Source organism: Drosophila miranda, chromosome 2 (genome assembly GCF_003369915.1).
Source record: "Drosophila miranda strain MSH22 chromosome 2, D.miranda_PacBio2.1, whole genome shotgun sequence".
NCBI classification, from domain to species: Eukaryota; Metazoa; Arthropoda; class Insecta; order Diptera; family Drosophilidae; genus Drosophila; species Drosophila miranda.
In genome coordinates, this window is record NC_046675.1 from 25,229,702 (window position 1) to 25,249,593 (window position 19,892).

The 19,892-nt window shown below is 38.6% G+C and overlaps 1 protein-coding gene across 6 annotated transcripts in view; it reads left to right on the forward strand.

Moving 5' to 3' along the window:
* LOC108154591 (tight junction protein ZO-2) overlaps nucleotides 1-19,892 on the forward strand; it is a 114,552-nt gene that overhangs the window by 45,208 nt on the left and 49,452 nt on the right. For all 6 annotated transcript variants that reach the window (XM_017284902.2, XM_033389306.1, XM_033389308.1 and 3 more), the window contains exon 2: nucleotides 1,136-1,220. In XM_017284902.2, the coding sequence (XP_017140391.1) occupies nucleotides 1,136-1,220 (85 nt within the window). The remainder of the gene's footprint in view (nucleotides 1-1,135; nucleotides 1,221-19,892) is intronic.

The window sequence follows — 19,892 nt, forward strand, 5'->3', positions numbered from 1 at the left end:
TTTAGACCTCTGATAATACCATTCTGATGGTAAATATTCTTAAAATTTTGGTGAATGGTTTCTGGTGATTAAATTGAAAGATATCTTCATTCTTTCGATAAATTATTATAAATTCAAGGCTTAGCTTGCAAATTATCAATAATCGATCGATTTTAATATCGATAATTAATCGACAGAGCTGCAAATCTTAGATAAATATTGTGTTTTCAATTTTTTCGATAACCATTGGATAAATAGTAACTAAATTGATGATTTTCTCTATCCCTTGACATTCCTTATTCGATTTATTCCTTTTTACGATAAACGATGCCCTTAATGTTTCGATAACTGTTGATTATTGTGCCATTTTGTCGATTACCAGCTATATTTGATATTTACTGACTTTAATGTTTCTCGTTTTCATAGATTCTTTAGACCAGTATCCATGATCTTTTCGAAATACCCTTGAGTCGTGAATAAATCTTTGTAGTTACGAAACGCACTGTACACCAGTTGCTGCCAGCTTGTCTGTTTCTGTTTGAAGTTGTCAGGTGGGCTATACGCTAGAACCGAAGAGATATATCTACAGAAAACAATGAATTGAAAGATTTTTGATCTCTCGGTGAACTCTTTTATCAAATCTGAACACGCGAGGGTATCTATTGTTCGTTTATTCATCTTTAACGCCTTTAGTTTCCAACTCCGTGTGTCTCCACTCGTTTTGAAGTGTCTGTCAGAAAGACAGACAGATAGACAGACCGTCTTTAAAGCACATTCTGTGTTCTTCGGATTGACATTTGTTCGGCATTTTGAGGTGATCTATATGAATCGCTCAGCTGTGGCTGCTGTCGCATAAATCATGCCACAAGCCACGATTTATACGTCTGTAAAAGTGTCTGTTTTGTATATCATACGATTCTAAGGTTAAATGGGACTAGACTACCTTTTCCTTTTGGCCGCCTGTGCGTGCAGTTCTTGTTTTGAGTTTGTGGCTAATTACGATTTATGTTGGCCAAGTTAGATGTGACATGTGTTTACCATTTTCCAGCGCATAGAACTCATAAATTTTGTCCACAACTCTTAATTTATGCAGCAACAATGTTCTATATCGATTGCTTACTAATTACAATTCTCCTCCTCCTCCACTATCTTACAGATGCTGCCAATGCGGAAGCGGCGGAGAACAGTACCGGCGAGGGAAAGCTACAAAAGGAAATCGAATCGATCGATTACATTGACAAGTAAGTGTGTGTGTGGCGAAAATCTCTGGGGAAAAACAAATCCATTAGCATGTCTGCAAAGTGGAAAATTACTATGGAGCTGCCGCAGCCACAGTTTTCTTGTGCCGCCCTACGAATTGATTTATTCGGCCATCGCCCAGTCTCTGGCCAATTACCAAGTGGAATTAACTTGTTGCAATTTTCGTGAAAAAAGCCAAAAACCAAAAAAAAAACACCATAATTGTTTTGCTAATCTCAGTTTGCCGCAGTCTAAGTTTCTGTGGCAGTTGCAGTCTCGTTTCCCTGCCTCGTACTCGTATGCTGTGTGCCTCTCGCTGATTGTGTAAATTGTCTTCTACAACGAGTATACGCGACTCTGTTGACCAATCCCTGGAAAAATTGACAAAACACTTTGATGACAGTTGGGTGTTATTATCGTCGTATCTCTTGGAGATGTTGTTCGGGGGTTTTTTTCCGGTTGATTGCTCTACAATTTGTTGATGATTCGATGAAACTTTAATGATATTCGGAGCTTGCGAATCGAGTGTGGAAATCTTGAAGTGGGTGTGGGGGATAATGTGTTGCTGGTTTTTGCTGGAAAAGTAATCAAAGATTGCTTTAGAAATCGATAGATGTAAGTGGAGCAATACCAAGCGGTACTTTATAACATTCGGAAATAGATACAATGTGAAATGATCTGGATAAGTGTTGCTACTTTACAGAAGTATCGGAATAATCAAATTATCGGTTTTATTATCGAGATTATCAATCAGTTTTTCAAGCTGTAAGTAATTATAATATTAGTAAGAGATATTTTCCCCCCTCAGAGACAGATTAGAATATATAAAAGATATATATTATTGTATTGTATTAGATATATATATATTGTTTGTATAAGCTAATCTATTTCTATTAACTATCTATTATGGATCCTTAAACTTAAAATATTACCTATGGGAATATTTCCATAAAGCATCCTAAATCTATCTATCTATCTTAAACGTATTTCAAGGGACTATCGACTAAAAATGGACAACAGTTTTCTGTAAGGTTTTTTTCTTTTCGCGATATATTTCTTCGATAACGGTAGTCCATATTTTAATCGTAAATATAGGAATTATCGTAGTAATTTTCCCTTTCACGATGTATATTTTGTTTCCCATGATCCTCTACCCCTTAATGATGCGAATAAATTCGAGTAAGCCACTCCATATTCAATAATTGAAGTCAATTCAACCGCACCCCTAAATCCACGCCTCATTATGGACCACTGAAAACACTGGGAAACGCGCTCCAAGTGTGAATTATACTGCAGTTTTTTCCTCGTGTTTTCTGTTGCCTGTTTTTATTTTCATCTTAATTATTTTATTGCTTGCGGTCATGAGCGCGCATTTAAGCCATTTGTGGACTGCAATTGACTGACAGCTAAAACAGAAACAGCAACACCAACAACATCGAAGAGTAACGAAGCCGCAAAACATCAGGGAGATCCAGATCGTCGTCGTCCGAGTTGTTACCGTTTATATGGCCAATGAACACCGGCCCGGCTTTTCTGGCCAGAGAGTAGTAGAGGCGATTTTTTTTTCCTTTGCTTCACTGCGATATTGTGCAATATTTAATTCACTTAAGAGACAGCCGCCAAAATCAGTTGTGGTGTGTGGCGCGGGATTTTCTTGAAGTTTTATTCAATATTTTTTCCTTTTTGGTATGCTCTTAAAAGAGGAGAGTATTGTGGCTATAAGGAGACGTTGGCCAAGGAGGAAAGGAAGTAGTACTGAAGATATTCAAAGTGAATGTCGATATAGCTATGTTCTGGTCAAATGAGGATCGTCTAGTCTTACGTTCTGAAAGCTATATTATTGTAAATTGCCGTAAAACCCTCCCTTCAGCAGAGAATACATGGGAATCTATAGCCGGAAACGTTAAGGAATGGTCTATAATGTATCTTATATCCAAGGCTACCATAAGAACGATCTATTGTACTTCTCCACACTGAATGTACTGCAAATTTCAAATAAATTCAAATAAAGTATCCATTATTTTAGCTCCACTCTTAAAGGGTATCCCCCACTTCGGTTCTCGTAGCTCCAATTTCTTTTCCCGTTTTATCTGTGGCTGTAGCAACTTGTTAACTCTGTTATTTTTTTTTTCTACTATTTTTTCCTCCAACTGTCCTGGGGATCATGTTGTTGCTGTTGGACGGACGGGCGGTGGCGGCCTGTCCAATCGTCAATGTGTTTAATACATAATTTCCTTATCGATAGCGAGATTTTCTTGTTTCGGTTTTTTTTTCTTTTCTGATTTTTCGTAGCCCCCTGATCTCTGCTTTCAGTTGGTTAACTTTTGATATGTAGTTGAGATTTGATTTCTTGAAGTTTAATGACTTTAAATAATTATGATATTCGGCTAAAGGGGGAGGGGAGTGTTGGCTGTGCAACACTTTTTTGGTTTCTGGTTACCAATTGATGCAATATCCTAAAGCAGGTTCCCACATGTCTGCTTATGATTCCCCTTCTCCTTCTCCGACTTCTTCTTTGATTTCTTCTTAATTAACTTCCCATACGATATCAATTTCACACTGAGATTGAAGAGCAGACCAAGTGCCTGGAAGTCGCTTGCCGAAGGGAGAAGAAGCGAAACAAAAACAAAACTTGGGGAGAAGACAGTGTAAGAAGAAATGTAAAAGAACCAACAAAAACTGAATGGAGATGTGTAAGCGGTAGTGGCTGTTCCATTTATTCATTCATGTCCATTCATGCCTTCTGCTGGCGTAAGCTCTGTCTTCTCTTTCACTTGATCAGCTTCTGTGTACGAGAGGAAAAGGGAGGGAAATTGGGGAAGAGATAAGCTTAAGGTCAGGCATCGGCACGCACATGTTGCGTTTGTGTGCGTAGGCAACAGGCAAAACGGAACGAAATTGTGTTATTGCATTGGTGCCAGCCACTGTTATACACGGCAGCGCAGCAGTAGTACACTTTTCTATGCACTGCGCATAGGACACTGCCGACCTGTGCTTTAGTAATGAAGAGAGGCGAAGTGTGCGAAAGAGGCGCAGGCAGCGTGTGATGAGTGAGGGAGTAGTGTGAGTCAGGGAGCGGCAGAGAGAGTGGTGAGTCAGGGAGCGTAGCAAAGCTTCTAAATGGAAGGCACAACAACAACCACTGCTACTCATAAGAAAAACAAAAACTCACAGAAAAGGCAGCAGCTATGGTGACGCTTTCAAATAAACTGAGAATTCCCGCTCTTTAGATCGCTTACTAATTACCGTAATAGAGCTCTCTAAGGAGGAACGAGGAACGTGAGAGCCACCTAATGAACCGTTTAATTTGAGAGTAGCCTCTGCTCAGAGGCCTTTCAAATGCGCGAGAGCTTGTCTCTAATTGAGCGCACCCTTCACAGCCCCCCGCTAATCGGTGACGTCACACAGCACAAGCTGTTTGCATTGCAGCGGCCAAATCAAAGCAAACGTTAATATAAAAAGCTTTCTCAAGCGCCTCCTCTTCCGCTCCTCCTCCGCCGGCACTCGCTGGCAGATAAATCGCTTGTCAAAATTTAACATTTTTATGTGAAATAAAAAAAAACAAATAAAAATTTGTATGTATTTCGTTATTAAATTGAAAGACATTAACTTTAGTTACACCTTATTTTTAAGCCGCGTAGGCGTCAAAGTGTTTTTTGGCCATAAAAAAACCAAACGAACCCCCAAAAAATCGCTCATGTGCAACCAACATCCATGCCATCGGCTGTTCACATTAAATAGATCTGCCAGCCTTTTGGTGTAGGTTAAATGTCATGTGGAAACCACTTAAGCCATAAATTAAAACATCATCATTAGCGTTTTGGGCACTCATTAGAATATTATCTATGGGGACTAATCAAATGCATTTGAATTTAGATAAAAGAAACAAATTGAATTGAACGAACTTCTCCTACTACTCCTACAACTTAATGTGGTTCGGGCGTCGTTCCATGAACACAGAAGGAAGAAACACTTTCTTTTTGGCTTGGGATTTCACTTTCCATCCACCTTTTATTTGGCATAAAAATCGTATACAAATATATATGTTTATACAGAAAACTGGTTCGATCCGTCTCTTCATCTGTTGCCCGTCCGATGTATGTAAATGAAGTTCAACAAACGCACGATTCCCCAACGATTCCGACTTCCAATTTGTCGCCTCAACGAAACGCATTTAAATTAGCATACGAGTTTTTTTTTCCCCTCTAAATATACACGAATAAAAAAAACGTGCGAATATTGAAGCAAGTTTTTAATCGAAATTTGATTACGCGATATCCAACCTATGCGAAAATCCCCATAAAAAACTTTCACTAAACATTTTAATTGCAGAGAGAGAGAGAGAGTACCGCCGTAGAGGAGGGCCAGGAGGAGTGTTTATGGGATGGATTTTCCTCAAATTAAATGCTATTGAGTTTTCCTTAGCTTTTCCATTTTTTTTCCCATTGATTTTCGGTTAGGCAAAGCAATTGCCGCTTTTTGTGGCATGCCTATGCGTTTGATGAACTTTTCACAAGACAGAGAGATCCACAGAGAGGTGGCAATGCATCAGAGGGAAAGAGAGAGAGAGAGAGAGATGCCAGATGCCTGCAGAAGTGGCATGCAACTGTAAAAACCCTGATGGTGGCATATCATTACACGATTTTCAAACAACAAAAAAGGCCCCCAAAAGACAGTGAAGAAACAGGTGTAACCAGTGACCGGACGATCCAAACTACCGACCGATCGTCTATTACGTGATGTCTTGATGGGTGAGAGACCCCAAACAGACAGACCCCAAACAGACAGAAAGATACTCCACACGGATTATCATAACCACAAAAAAAGACGAAAGCAAAGCAAAGCAAAGCATTCAATTCGTATAAAGAGAAGTTTGTTTTCAAGTCAAGTTTAAATACCAAAAGGTTGGCCACCAATTTGATGGTTTTTTTAGCATAACAAAAACAAAAGCCAAGCCAAAAAATAACAGAAAAACCGACAAATAAAATAATAAATTGGTTGTTTAAGAGGATTGTGTGCTAAAGATCAGAGTTTAGGAAGGAAAACATAATTTCAATTTGTAAAGGGATTCGTGAAGAGGTTTTTTGTTCTGGTATTTCTTATAGAAATTACAGAAATATGGTTTTGGGAAGGGGAACAGAAAATATAAAAGACACGACTTTTGATATTGAAACAATAGAAAATATTCCCTATGTGATCATAATTTGCACCACTACATGAAGTCATATTTATTTTACTTATATTTTATTTTTATTTTTTATATCATATAAAAAAATTTAATATAAATTTAAAACTTCTTGGAATATTTTTCTACAATTTTTTACTCTTGAAACCCATACAAAAAAAAAGAGAATGGAAGCCCCTAGAAATTAATATACAATTTTCTTTGTAGAATTTTCGCACATTTTAGGCAACACTCCCATTAATTAATTTCCAGCTTTCCCCTAAAAATACACATATATCTATCCTCCGCTACAGCAATTAAATACTTCCCCCCAAGATGATCCATCAAAAGTTTAAGCCCCAATCAAGGCTATCGTGCAATCTATGCAAATCTGTAAAAACTCTTGACAAAAACAAAAGATTTTCCTTAAACCGAAAGACAAAAGACTGAGGCGACAAACTCGTTTCTTTTGTTGTGTCATGCAGCCCCAAACTGGGAGACAGAGACCCCAAAGACAATAAATCTATTTATAATGATAAATTAATATGTGAGGAAAAGACAATCGCATTATTGTTTGTGGAGAGTGCCAGAGAGAGAGAGAGAAGAGGGGTGGCTGGAGGGGGCACTGCATTTAGCGGTCTAATTAAACATTTAACGCTTATCGGATCTCTGGCATTGCGCAAAACGCCTGAAATGCAATCAAAACGGGCTTGAAAGCTATATTTTATGGCTTTTTAATGCGTTCCGAATACAGAAAAAATGATTCGCCTTGCACAATATTTGTGGGCGTGTTTGGCCAGTGCTCTATTTGTGTACCCCTTCTTGGCGAGAGGGTATTATGATTTTCCATAGAAGACATACAGGGGACATATATGAAAGGAAGCATCTATGAAGTAATATAATGAAATAGCAATAAAATCACTTGGAGAATTAATCATATTTGAAGCTGTTTTCAATTTTAAACACAGATTCTTCTTTTTTTGGCCTATACATTATATACACATGTGTGTATGAGAGTTGGAACCGCCAAGATCGTCTCGATATATCATTCATCTGCCGTCCAAATGAAGGGCTTAACCTTTTTCTTGATCACAATCAACAGTGGAGATATCCTTCTATCTGTTTTTATGAAAAATTCTCAGAAAATTGCTTGAAACTGCTATGAATGCCTCCCTATTATACTCATCTGCCATCAAAAGGGTTTCTGCATAGTTTTGCTCAAAAATATAGCTACTATATAGAAACGATTGATCTTCTGAGGCAGAAGAACGCCCGATTCCTGCAAAAACAAAATACATGTCGTGTGGTGGTTTTTCTTTGTTTTTGCTTGACTTTAACCAATTTCAAAAATCCTGCCCGCCGCTGTTCTAGGGTATCTAATGCCTCCTCACACGTAGATTGCTCTCGTTTCTTGGCTTTGGTTTGAGACCACCTACAATCATTATGAGCCATTAATAAATGTTGCATTTTTATTGGAACACAGACAAAAATCAGGCACACAAGTTGCCAAATTTTTATTATTTTTTTCTTATTTTTTTCTTCTTTATAATTTTTGTTTTTTGTTTGTTTGTATTCTTTGCGCACACCTTGGCACAAAACGCTTTCACAACAATAAAAGAAAAATCATAAAAAATATGTAAAATAAAAATCTGTTTATGGCCTGCGGGGGCATGTGGCACGAGCCTTGGCCAAATGCAAAAAAAAAGCCCCCAAACGAGAGACAAGTAAATTAAGAGGTGGATACCAAAATCGACTCCGACTTGGAGTTGCAGTTGCAGTTGGAGTTATGTTTCCCCCTCAAAGAGAGGAAACATTGTTAGTGGAAACTGAAAGCGATTGCATAAGGAAGAGTTGGTCCTCCACCTCCGAATTATGAATATTTTTATGGAATTTTAATTGCAATACATTTGTAGGTGATTGTTAATATGCAAATACGGTATTATATGTGGGTTTTATAACCCATATGTTGTTGTTATTTATTGTTTATTACTTAAATGTAATATATTTGATCGTAAAGGCTGTCTAAATCAATACTAGATGGTCGGCATGATGATGGGGCAAAAGTCTAGATATGTAGATTTAATTTAAAAAAGTGGCCAAATCTACCAAAAATAAAAAGATTAATTAATAAAAATAAAATAAAAAAGAAACTAAAATATGTACGAGTATAAATTGTTTATAGATACATATGTATCTCTTCGGACTTAATAGACAATTTTGCATCTTCTGGGATATGATTTTGGCACCTCCCAAATATTGAGATCTTCTACTTTGAAGTGAAGGATATTCATAGGGGATGTGCTGATATTTATGCATTGCGCATTTTTATAATAATTATTTTTTTATTTAATTAATTGTAGTCTAAAAATGAATTCTAAATTAATCTTTTGATTAGCAAATCGGACCTAAATTCGATGAATTCTTAATAATTTGGCAAACAAAAAAAAACAAATAAAAAATATGAATCGTTTCTTTAAATTTTTTTTAATTTTTCGATTTTTTGTTTGTTTATTTAATTTAAAAAAATATTTCTTAAGAATTTAAATAAGTTAGTGCGATTAAATGGCTGCAAAGAAAATTATTTAGGTCTGGGAATGATTTACAGATTTATTTCCCTGATCTTGTTCCCTTTCTTTGGGCTTCACCTCACAATTGCCCCAATTCCCATAGTATTCCCACTTTTTCACGCCTCATGCGGCAACGCCCCTCGGTCGTCTGCCTGGGATTCTCCCTTCGAGTCCCTTGCAACCCCCTGAACACCCTTTACTCCTGACAGTCCTCTAATAATTGTATAGGCGCATATATTTTTGGGGCGTTTTGGTGTCAAAACTGTTTGTGACACACAAATTGCTGACTGCATTTTCAATCACTGTTGATTATGCAGATTGCAGTGCAGGAGAGAAGAGAATTTCAATTGCTGGAAAATGCACCTCCCTCCAGAGTGCAGTTCCGCTACCGTTAGGGCCACGACAGGCGCCGAGTGGCTTAATTCTTGCCTCCCTTCCCGCCCCCCGCTCCACTGGTTGAGAATAATGAAAAGTTAATATTCAGAAAACGTTTGCCATATGAGAAAATTAGCATAGGAAAAGCCAAAGGCATGGGCTCTGGAAGAACGGTAGGAAAAGTGCACGTGAGAGGCCCTATAGAGAGAGAGAGAGAGAGAGAGAAGGGGAGTAGAGAAGAGAAAGAGAACGGAAGGGCAGGGAACAATAAAACATAACTATAAACTGTTTGGCCATATAACATGGGGCTTAGCATGCAACCAGCGATCATCGTCATCGTCATCGTCATCATCATCATCATCAGCAGCAACGTTGCAACGCTTGGAGACTACTTGGACTTGGAGCTCTGCATGTGCCCCCATACAGTTTTCGCCTCTCTTCCCGTCTTTTCGGGGGTTAGCTCGCACGACAGCTGTTGTTGGCGTTGGTCTGACAACCAGCCCGAGGGGGACGCGGAGGGGCACTCTGCCACAGGACCGCCATTCGGGCAGCTGAAAAGAAAGACAGATAAACAAGTTGCTGCCCCAGCTGCCCCGCTGCCTTTTCTCTACCAAAGACTTTTGTATGATTATTTTTCGTTAAGCTCTTTTTCTGTTCATGGATTTATATGCCGGAGACGTGCAAATTTTGAACCAGTTTATAAACAAAAGTCCCCGCTAACAGGGGGCTCTCCGTGGAGCTGCATTTGGGAGTCCAGTGTGCTAGAGAGAGGTGTGTGAGTTATGGCGAAATTTGTATGCCTTGCACCCGTCAACAATTGACTACTGGCATGGGTTTATTATAGAGAGGGCCAGTGCCAGGGCCAGTGCCAGGACCGGGGCTGGGGCCTCTCTCTGCCTTATTTATCGGTGGATGGGTCCATGGCATGTTAATCGCGTGGATAACCAGGATATGCGTACACTCATAATTCTTGGATACAAAAATATAGCCAGTAGTTGCGGATAGTTCTTAGTTTTTACGAGGGGGAGTTAACAATGATTTATAGACTTTTTAGATGAAAGAAAGAATTATAACTACCTAAAGCCTTTGAAACCAAGAATTTGTGGGGTATTTTCGAACCTCATTACATTTCTAGTTAGTTTTTCTATAAGTTTTTCCATTTAAATGGTAAAAATACTTGTAAAAAGGTCTTTAAAATAGTATTCGATTAGAACTAAATCCCATTTTTAGTCGCATAAGCGCATGTTCATGTTTTGTTTTTGCATTCTCGGGCTGCAGTCATAATGGAATGAATCTGGGAGCAGGAAACATTCAAATCTATTTTCAACCATACCTTGATCTTCTCTACTGTGTTTTAAACCCCTTTGAACACTTTCTTCATCCCAATATTCCTTAGAATTTCTACCAAAGATGTCCCAAAACCATTACGAATGAGGTCCCTTTTGCATATTTAAGTATTTTCCCATTTCTTTTCGAGTCAAAGTCCCAGTGTCTCTGTGTCTCACCTTTGATATGCCCATTAGGGCAGTGCATATGCCCCGTCTGCGAGCACAGGAAAACAGGATTATCTCTGGTGAATGAGTCATGGTTGAGCAAATCTACAGACAACAGACAACAGACTGGCTGTTGGCTGGCAGACTTTAGTGGCTGTGTGGAGACCCAGCTGGGTCGCTGGATCACTATTTGCACCACAGATAAATTGGCAACACGCGTCGCAGATGCCCCTAAAAAATATACCCATAAACAAGGAGTACACTCTCCTGGAAGCCCACTCTTTTGCCAAACGCTTAGCCATTCTCCGGCAGATGTTTTTTGCCAGGTCTAGCTCTGAGCCTTAATTATCCCCAAAATTGATTAACTCTCGAAAGAAAAGGAGAGCAAATGAGTGGATGGATGGATGGATGGATGGATGGATGGGGAAATGTAAGAGGTTTTCCACTCGAGGCTAATTGATTCAAATGGTAATAACTACTGGTTTTATCGTGGACTTCAAACTGCAAGCTCTCATGCACCCAATAGTTTCTTTTATTTCTCTATGTTTTTTTTTTGGCCAGTGGCCCAACTCGTGATGGCAGGAGAAAAGGCCAGGCCAAGCCAGCCAGGCCAGCCAGCCATTGATTGGCTTCTCCTTCAATTTATGACTCAATCAATCCTTTTGGGCCAATTGCAATTGCAGTGCATGGCTACACCCAAGTCTCGCAATTGTATCTGCAATTTGTGCCTGCCGGCAAGTTAGTGGCTCCAACTAACTCTCGAAAGAAGGCGAGTTTTGATTTTCGTTTGAGGGGATAATTTGCTTTAAATTTTTCATTAAGTCTTCGTGATTTTTTGCACAATTATTTTTGCTGTGTGATACGAAACGAACATGTGTCAATCATTCAATCATTTCGGATGTGTCTTGCGTGTCTCTCGTGCATTCGAATACTTTCAACACCTTTCAGCCTGTGGCTTCCACCTGTTTATGCGTTATTCTTTCCTGTTCTTCATAATGAAAATGTTTATTTCGTTGTGCTAAAAAAAAAAAATGGTTATAAATTAGCAAAAACAAGAAATATGAATTATTATGCATACACCGAAAATACATTAGAAACTTGTTTGCACATTTCAAAGTCTTTAAGAGAAATACCCGTGCATATGCAGTGTCTACTGCTGCAATATAATAATCATAAAGAAACACTGGAACCTTGGGATTCTGTTTTTTTGTGGCCTTAATTTGTTCAAATTTTATGATTAGTTCAACAAAAGTCTTTGGTGTTTTGCAACCAACATTTTGTGTCTGTTTAGTGCAGAATTTATAGGTGTTTGTGTTGGCAAAAAAAAAACATGAGGGTTTATGAGCAATGAAAGGCCAGAAAAGACATAAATATAGAAAATAATAAAATAAATAAATAAATATAAAATAAATAAAGAAAAAATATATAGATACAAAATAAAAGAAAATGAATAAATACAAAATTAGATAAAAACAAAAACAAATACAAAATTTTAGACATAGAAAAAAATAAAAAGAGCATTGATAGATTTTATTTAAAGTGTGATTGAATATAAGGAAGGAGGACCCAAAAAGGAGGAGTGCTTAAAGCTCTCTCGTATTGAAAAATCAGCTGTTCGAAGGGTCAGCTGTTTATTGTGGCTATAAAATGATCCCATTGTAGAGGGGTTTCTGCATTCTAGTAGATATGATTATTATTTTTGTCACAGAATTCTTCTGGGACACATGTGCCCTTAATGGAAGATATGGAATACCTTTTGAGAATAAATATATCTTTTATCTTTTGTCTGAAATCTTCAAACCAGCATCCAGCATATCTTAACGAAGTGATCTTCAAGTCAGCATTCAGGAAAGTTGCAGTTAGCTTTTACTTTCTTTAACCCCATTTAAGATCCATTCACCAAACCTCAACTCATTCCCTGCTCCACATACACGCTCCATGGAACGGGCCTTTCCCTCTCTGAATTTTCACACATTTCACATAAGTATTCAGTGATTCCCATAGGCACCACAGAAGATCCACACAGCGGGTGGCTTTGTGGCCTCTTTCATCGAAAAGCTCTTTAAAATAGACGGACGTGCACCCCCTGGAGACCACGTGCGGCAGGCCCTTACAATTTTACCTATTATATGAAATCGATACCAGCATTAGAGATACTTTTTCTCAGACACAAAAGTAATCAACAGACAAAACACTGAGACGATACCCCAATAATGTGTTTAATTTTTCATAATTTTTGGAACGAAAAAAAAAAACGCCTTGGATTTCTGCCAAAAACCAGTTAAGATGTTGGCGGAACCCTCGTGATTTATGGACTGCAATTAAAGAAAGAAAAACTTCATTGAATTTATCTTTGTTTTTGGCTCGTGTTTATTTTGTATTATTCCTCTGGCCGCCGCCTCATTGCCTCCTAAATTATTTTCTCACCCAACAGCTGCGACAGCGACTCGCCGTGGTCCACCCAACGGCAGCGACGCCCTCTCTGTGGTCCACCCCAAAAAGGGTTGCCAAGTTTTTCAGTCTATTTGATTATTGCTTTTGCCGTTTGCGTCTTTATTTATAGCGACAGATGCAGGGCAGATGCCCCACCTTCTGCGCTGTATTTTCCGAAACTATTTTCATGTTTGGGGAAAAACTTTTAGTGATTTTTGGAATTTTTGTGTATTTTGAAACCCAATAAGCAAAATACATAAATGTTTATGCATTTGCAGGCAGTGATATTTACGGAATTGATTTATTATTTGTAGATGGAATCAAATGGAAATTACAAAATATTTTCTGGGGGAGCGGGCGACTTAGAGAAAAGAGTTCTCTCACAGAACTAGTTCTTGAGATCAGTTCCGCTCTCTTTTGTCTCTCTGTGTCTGTCTCTGTGTTTTTATAGTCAAAGGCAAACCTGTTTATAGATATAGATACATGTATCCACATGGCAGATATATATACATATATATATTCCATGTAACAAATGTCCACCTCATTTTCATAATTAATTATCTTTTTGTAGTCGGTTTTGTTGAGGTAAAGAGGGTATATTGTGGTTTTGGAAGGGAATGTAACTGGCAAAAGCTTAACACTCGGATTCTATGATCTATAAAACACTACTTTTCAATTCAATGCCATTATCTATAGATCGAAAAATATTCATAGGAATCGGATATATATATATTAAAAATATACCGTCTGGCATTTTGGCTTCTACAAATTTCCTAAACCAATTTCAATCCCATGATATTTATTTTTCTCATTATGCATTCTTCTACATATACTATTCTTCCACACTGATATAACGTACAATATTCCAGCTAATTAAAGTTTAAATTACTGGGTATCTAAAGCTTCTATAGTTGAAGCCTTTTTTTTCTGCTGCTGCCAAAGAAAAAATTAAATTAAGTCCACAGTCGGTTGTTCGCTTGCTCGGTTGCCCGTTCGTACCACGTGCCAGCATCCATCATTGTTGGCTGTCAGCAAGAGACTACCATTATCTGATATCTGAGTCATATCAACGCGACTTAATAAGTAATATACTCGTACTAGATACAGATACAATATTTTTCTATATGCACTTCTCTTTGTCGAGATTTTCTGCACCGGTTTAATGTCTCATAAAAACTCAACTGAAAATTGGCAAAGACTGCGAGGAGCCACCACCCCACTCCACTCTCTTTGCCCCTGCCCCCCGTCGGTTCCCCCATCTGCTCTTTGGCTCCACTCTACTCTTTGTTCCGCTGTCTCCTCTGCTCTTTGGCCCCGGTCGCTGTCTCTCGATGTGTGTTAAGAGGTTAAAATCATTTGACATCTTGTGCATTATAATTACACTCCACTCCACTCTAGACTGCATTCGTAGTGCACTGGTCTGGGATCAGGGGCTTTAATTTAATTATTCATCGAGTGACGCTAATCGAATCGATTATATAAATGGTTAATGCCTGCCTCACGTATATGTGACATTGTTGTGTTCGGGAAAGGTAGTAAATGGTGTCAAGCAGATGGATTAAATGGTATTTAAATCATAATAGGGGTTACATTGTTATTTTAATTAATAGAAAGTGAATATTTAAGAGCTTCGATTTACTTTTCTGGATTTCTTCAGCTTTTAAATAATAATTTGTATCCTTAAGAATAGATTGAATGATTAAAAAATCGCCTTTTTCTATAACATTTCGTCTAAATTCTCCAGGTTAATTTTTTTAAATATTTTTAAGAAATATTCTCCATTTTAGTCTTTGGGTCTTAAGGGTGCATTAAGAGCACATTAATTTAGACACGAATAAGTTCGCTAAAGGGTAGATGCCGCTCCTTTGGCTGATCTCTTTTTTGGATAACAATTTTCTAGACATAAATAGAGTTAATCTCCTGCTGAATCTCTCTTTATTCGAACAAGAGTCGAAAAGTAGAGACTACAAAAAAATATAAGTACAACAGCTATGTTGGATCTTCCGTCCTACACACTCTGTGCGCTCTATACTCTAAGAAAATCTTTAAAAGAAAATGGTCTGGCTTTGTTTTCTTTTTTTTATGGATATTTAAAGAGTTTTTAAGTTTATTTTTAACAATAATCAAATATCTTGAACTTTTTTAAAAGGAAATATCGAAAATTCTTCAAAGATTTCCCGCTTTTTTGCATCAGTTCTTTGTACCACTTTGTTGATAAAATTTTTCTTATAAAAATAATCATATCATCGTCAATTTTTGTGCTTATCTGTCCCTATAATGTATCACTTCCCCCTTATAGTAAATGCTATAAGCCCTAAACCAAAACTCATCTTCCATTCACCTTTTGTCCCAATCTTTAATAAATTTACGAAATATTTGTATAATATCTTCACTCCAAAGATAATTAAACAGCTCTTTGGTTGAATTTTAGCCACGTAATGTTTTGCTAATCGTTGATTTATCTTATTCTCTTTTGAATTCATTTATGTGCGATATTTATAGCACGATTCCCCTGACGCTGAAAGCGAGTTCTCTTATCTTTAAGATCTCATTCGAATTCTCATTCTCTGTCTCCCCCGTCCTCCTCCCACTTGCCTTAATTAATTCTCTTTCCAACCCACATGGTACAGGGAGCACTCCTCACACCCAAGGCGAGACCATGGACAGACAGCCGCCCATAGTAGAACCCATTCGCACTCCCATTCCATTCCATTCCATTCCGTTCCATTTGCTGCCTGCATTGTTAGCTTAGCCCGCGCTCGAAAGGCAATTGCGGGCTTAAGAACGTGTTCATGCACGCCGCCCGTTTATGCTAGGAACTGATTTAATTGCAATTGTGCGAGTGCGAGTGCGGAGGGGTCTTCGACCAGCAAGCGGCAGTCGACATGCAATTGATATCAAAATATCGTCACCCCGGGGCACCCTCCCTCTGGAAACCCGAAATGCGGGCTAATCCACACACCCAAAAGAGAGAGAGAGGAGAGTCGGGGTACAGTCGTTTAATTAACAAGTGTACGAGTAATTGATAAAGATACAGCTAAAGAAACTGAAAATGAGATGCACTGAGAGCAAAATGTGGTATAAATTCGAAAAGTACATGGAAACTTGGCCTCCACTGCTAAGCTACTCGGTGAGAGAGTAAATAGAGAGAGAAGGATGCTACGGTGTGGACTGTAGGCATAAAAACACTCAGCCTTTGCTGCTAAGCTACTCTGTGAAAGAGATACGATAGAATGGCTGAGGCAGGGCTGTTAGATAAGGAAATATTTACACGATATTTTCAAGCACTGCATCTCCACATATGTATCTCCCCAATCCTTAAGGAAATCCATAAAATTGTCTTGTTTTTCGCTCAGTGTGGCCTGTGTTAAGGGTATCCCCCTGCTCTATTTTATTAATCACGCCAATTGCCCGAAAAGTGTGTGTAAAGTAAAGACTCAAGTCAAGCAGATGTCAATATAAAAACCACGACGTGGTCGTGGTCGTCGTCGTCTCCATGACACACATTTTCCGACATGGAAAATGTTGCGTTCGTTTGTGTGTCTGCCACTGGAGGAGGAGGCGTGCCACACAGAGAAACACAAACCGAAACACTTCATCCAATGTTTATTTTTAATAACAAGGAATATTTTTTTTTTAAGAGTCACGGCAATTTCATGCTGCTTTGAACAGCAGGGAGACGGAGACAGAGACAGGAAGGGTGGGAAGAAAGAGCAGAGGCATAGTAAGATTACTAAAAGAGAGCGAGAGAGTGGGGTACAAATTTTAAAGCGTCTGACATTTATTTTGCATGACATTTCACACACACACACACACACACACACAAAGGCGCAGGCACTCGGACTGGGGGGCGTGGCGGCACCTTGTTATCTAGGGAAACTGTCTCCAAAGTGAATCGGTTCTCGGGCTCTGTTTTGGAATACACTGTCCAGTGGGGGCACACCGGATTTGGTTTGAAGGAAGCTGAAAACACACTCTTCACTGCTAAGCTACACTGTGAAAGAGAGATGTTAGGGTAAGTCGTTAAGACTGTCAGAGATATTTTATACTAGAGCACTGCATAATGTCATGCCTTTCGATCATTACGAATCATTCCTTTAGTCAGATTCTGGTGGCATTGGAGAGTGAGCGAGCAAAAAAACCGAAATTTTCGGATCTCAGGCAGATCTAAACTGACCGAACGAAGCGAAAACCGAATCGATTCGGTGGCCTGTTGATGCTGGGCTCTCTAAAGCTCCCTAGACTGCACGAAAGCTCACCCTCAACTGCTAAGCTACTCTGAGAGAGAAAGAGAGATGCCATTTAATGCAGAAAAAACCACTCTAGTTTTTAAAAGTGTATACAACATTCTCTCTTCCCAGTTTAGCTTTTCATTCTTTCTTATTTCGATTCTTCTTTCTTCTGCCTCTTCTTCTTATTCCCTATTGTCTGCCACTTTCCGTGTTGATTTTATTTTTGGTCCCCAAATATTAAGCAATTTAGTCAAACAAAATGTTTGTTCTTATTTTGGCGCACTCTCTGGCGCGCTCTCTCTTTCCGCCACTTGCTGTTCCCCTTTTCGTCTCTGCTTCTCTCTCTCTCTGGCTCTTGTGTGTCTGCCTGCATCCCCATGCCTCGCCTCGCTCTCAGTCGCCTGCAGAGTCTGTCGCGCATGTCGCTTGGAGGGAGGGAGGGTACGGGCCGGCCTCAGAAGTTCCGCCGTTCTATTCGAAAATCAGTTCGAAAATTACTCGGCGGTCAGCGCACACGTCTGGGGCTCCCGAGAGCCAGAAAGAAATCCTATTTCAAAAAAGAATCCCAGACACACATTTTTTGAACTTTTTCGTCGGTGTTTCTGCACGTGCACGCGTGTGTGTGTCGTGTGTTTTATTAATGAAAAATTTTGTAAATAAAATACTAGCCGGAATACGGAAATTTTGGCATACATATATTTTCGCCATGACTGGGAATTTTCTCTGACCCAATCCATATATTTATAGATTGATTGATGGGTAGAGAACGTCTACGGGACTTGGGATTTGTGGAGAATTTTTTTTGTGAATAAATGGAGAAATACTTGAGATGAATAATGAACGCGAGTTGCAGTGGAAATAAAGGAAATTATTAAAAATTAAATAAAATGACTACAAATTTAAAAACAACAAAAAATTAAGAAGAAAGTGTATTAAAAAAATATTTATCTGGAATAAAACACATAAATAATTATTTAATTAAATTTAATACTGAAACGAAGAACAATCTGAAAGTAAAGAAAAAAATGATTCAAAAAAGTGAAGAGCGAAAACATTTGTAGATACATATTTTGAAGATATATGTATGAAGATCGTTCGGTACCAATGCATTGAATATGATGTGAATATTTTATGCAATTTATATACAAAGTGTAAAAGTATAAAAAAAAAAATAAAAATAAAGTTTAACAAAATAATGAATAATATGATCACAACAAAAACTTCCTCTTTTGTAAAGTATTCAACCCAGATCTGCCAAGACAACTTCCTTCCTTTTTTCCCCGGTGGAAGTGATCCCTTTTCCCCTTGATACTCGAGTTCCTCTCCCAAAGAATTCAGTCCCTCCATTATTTCTTTAAAGGCGGCGCCTTGCTTCCTCTGTACTCAATACTCGTCCGAGATGCAGTCATAAATGGTCTATCATTCGCGTTCTCCTATCCGGTTGTTCTTTCCCCCCTCTGTCTATCGTTCGTTTTGCCATTAATCAATTCGCTTTGCAGTTCTAAACAGGAGACTACTGGTAATTGCAACAATAAAAGAAATATAAACAACTGCAGAGCTGCAGAAAGTAGATCCCCAGATCCCCAGATCCGTTGTAATCTGCATATCCGGCTTGTCTCGATGCCTGTCTGTCTGTCTGCCAGACATCTGGCAGAGAGGGAAGCCCCATCTGCCATTACCATCCTCCCGTGCTCTCCCTGCCCAGAGGGGGATCCCTGCGTGGATGCTGTGTGTGTGGTTTGGGGGCGCTGCGTGTATAGGAAGAGGGGCTTAAGGGGTAGCCAGAGGGCAGAGGGCAGACCCTGCTTCCTTGTTTGACATTTTAATTGCATTGTTGATGGATTTCACTGTTGACACTTTCCTTTTTTTTTTTTGCTTTTTTTCTCGTCGCCACATCAATTGTTAATGAACTTTTAAGTACAGAATAACCATTTTTGCGAGCTTGCCGGTTTTAAGTGGATGTGGCAGATGCCCCTGACTGTAGATGGGGGAGGGCTTTGCTCTGCGAATGCGGTTTATGATGGGGTTGTCAATGGAAATGAGCAGAGGAATCTGTTGTATAATTTAAGAAAGTTTTATTGTGGCTTAAGTGTTGTTTAGGGAAAAAATGAGTGAAATTTAATTGGGGGTACTTACTGAAACATAAGGGCTAGAGCTCTTTTGGGAGGAAATCAATGACTAGTATCACCCTGAGAGAGATCTGATTAAAGGTGAATGATATGAAGAATATATATGGAAAGTCCTAGTTTTGTTAGTCCACCAAAAAATATCTTTTTTCTTTAATCCTTTAAACAAACCTAAGGATTTAAGATCTTCGTTTATAAAAAGCCTTTACCTTATCCTGGAAAGCTATATTCTATAAGATCTGTTGAGATAACAATAAAGATTGGATCCTTATAGCTTTTAAAGT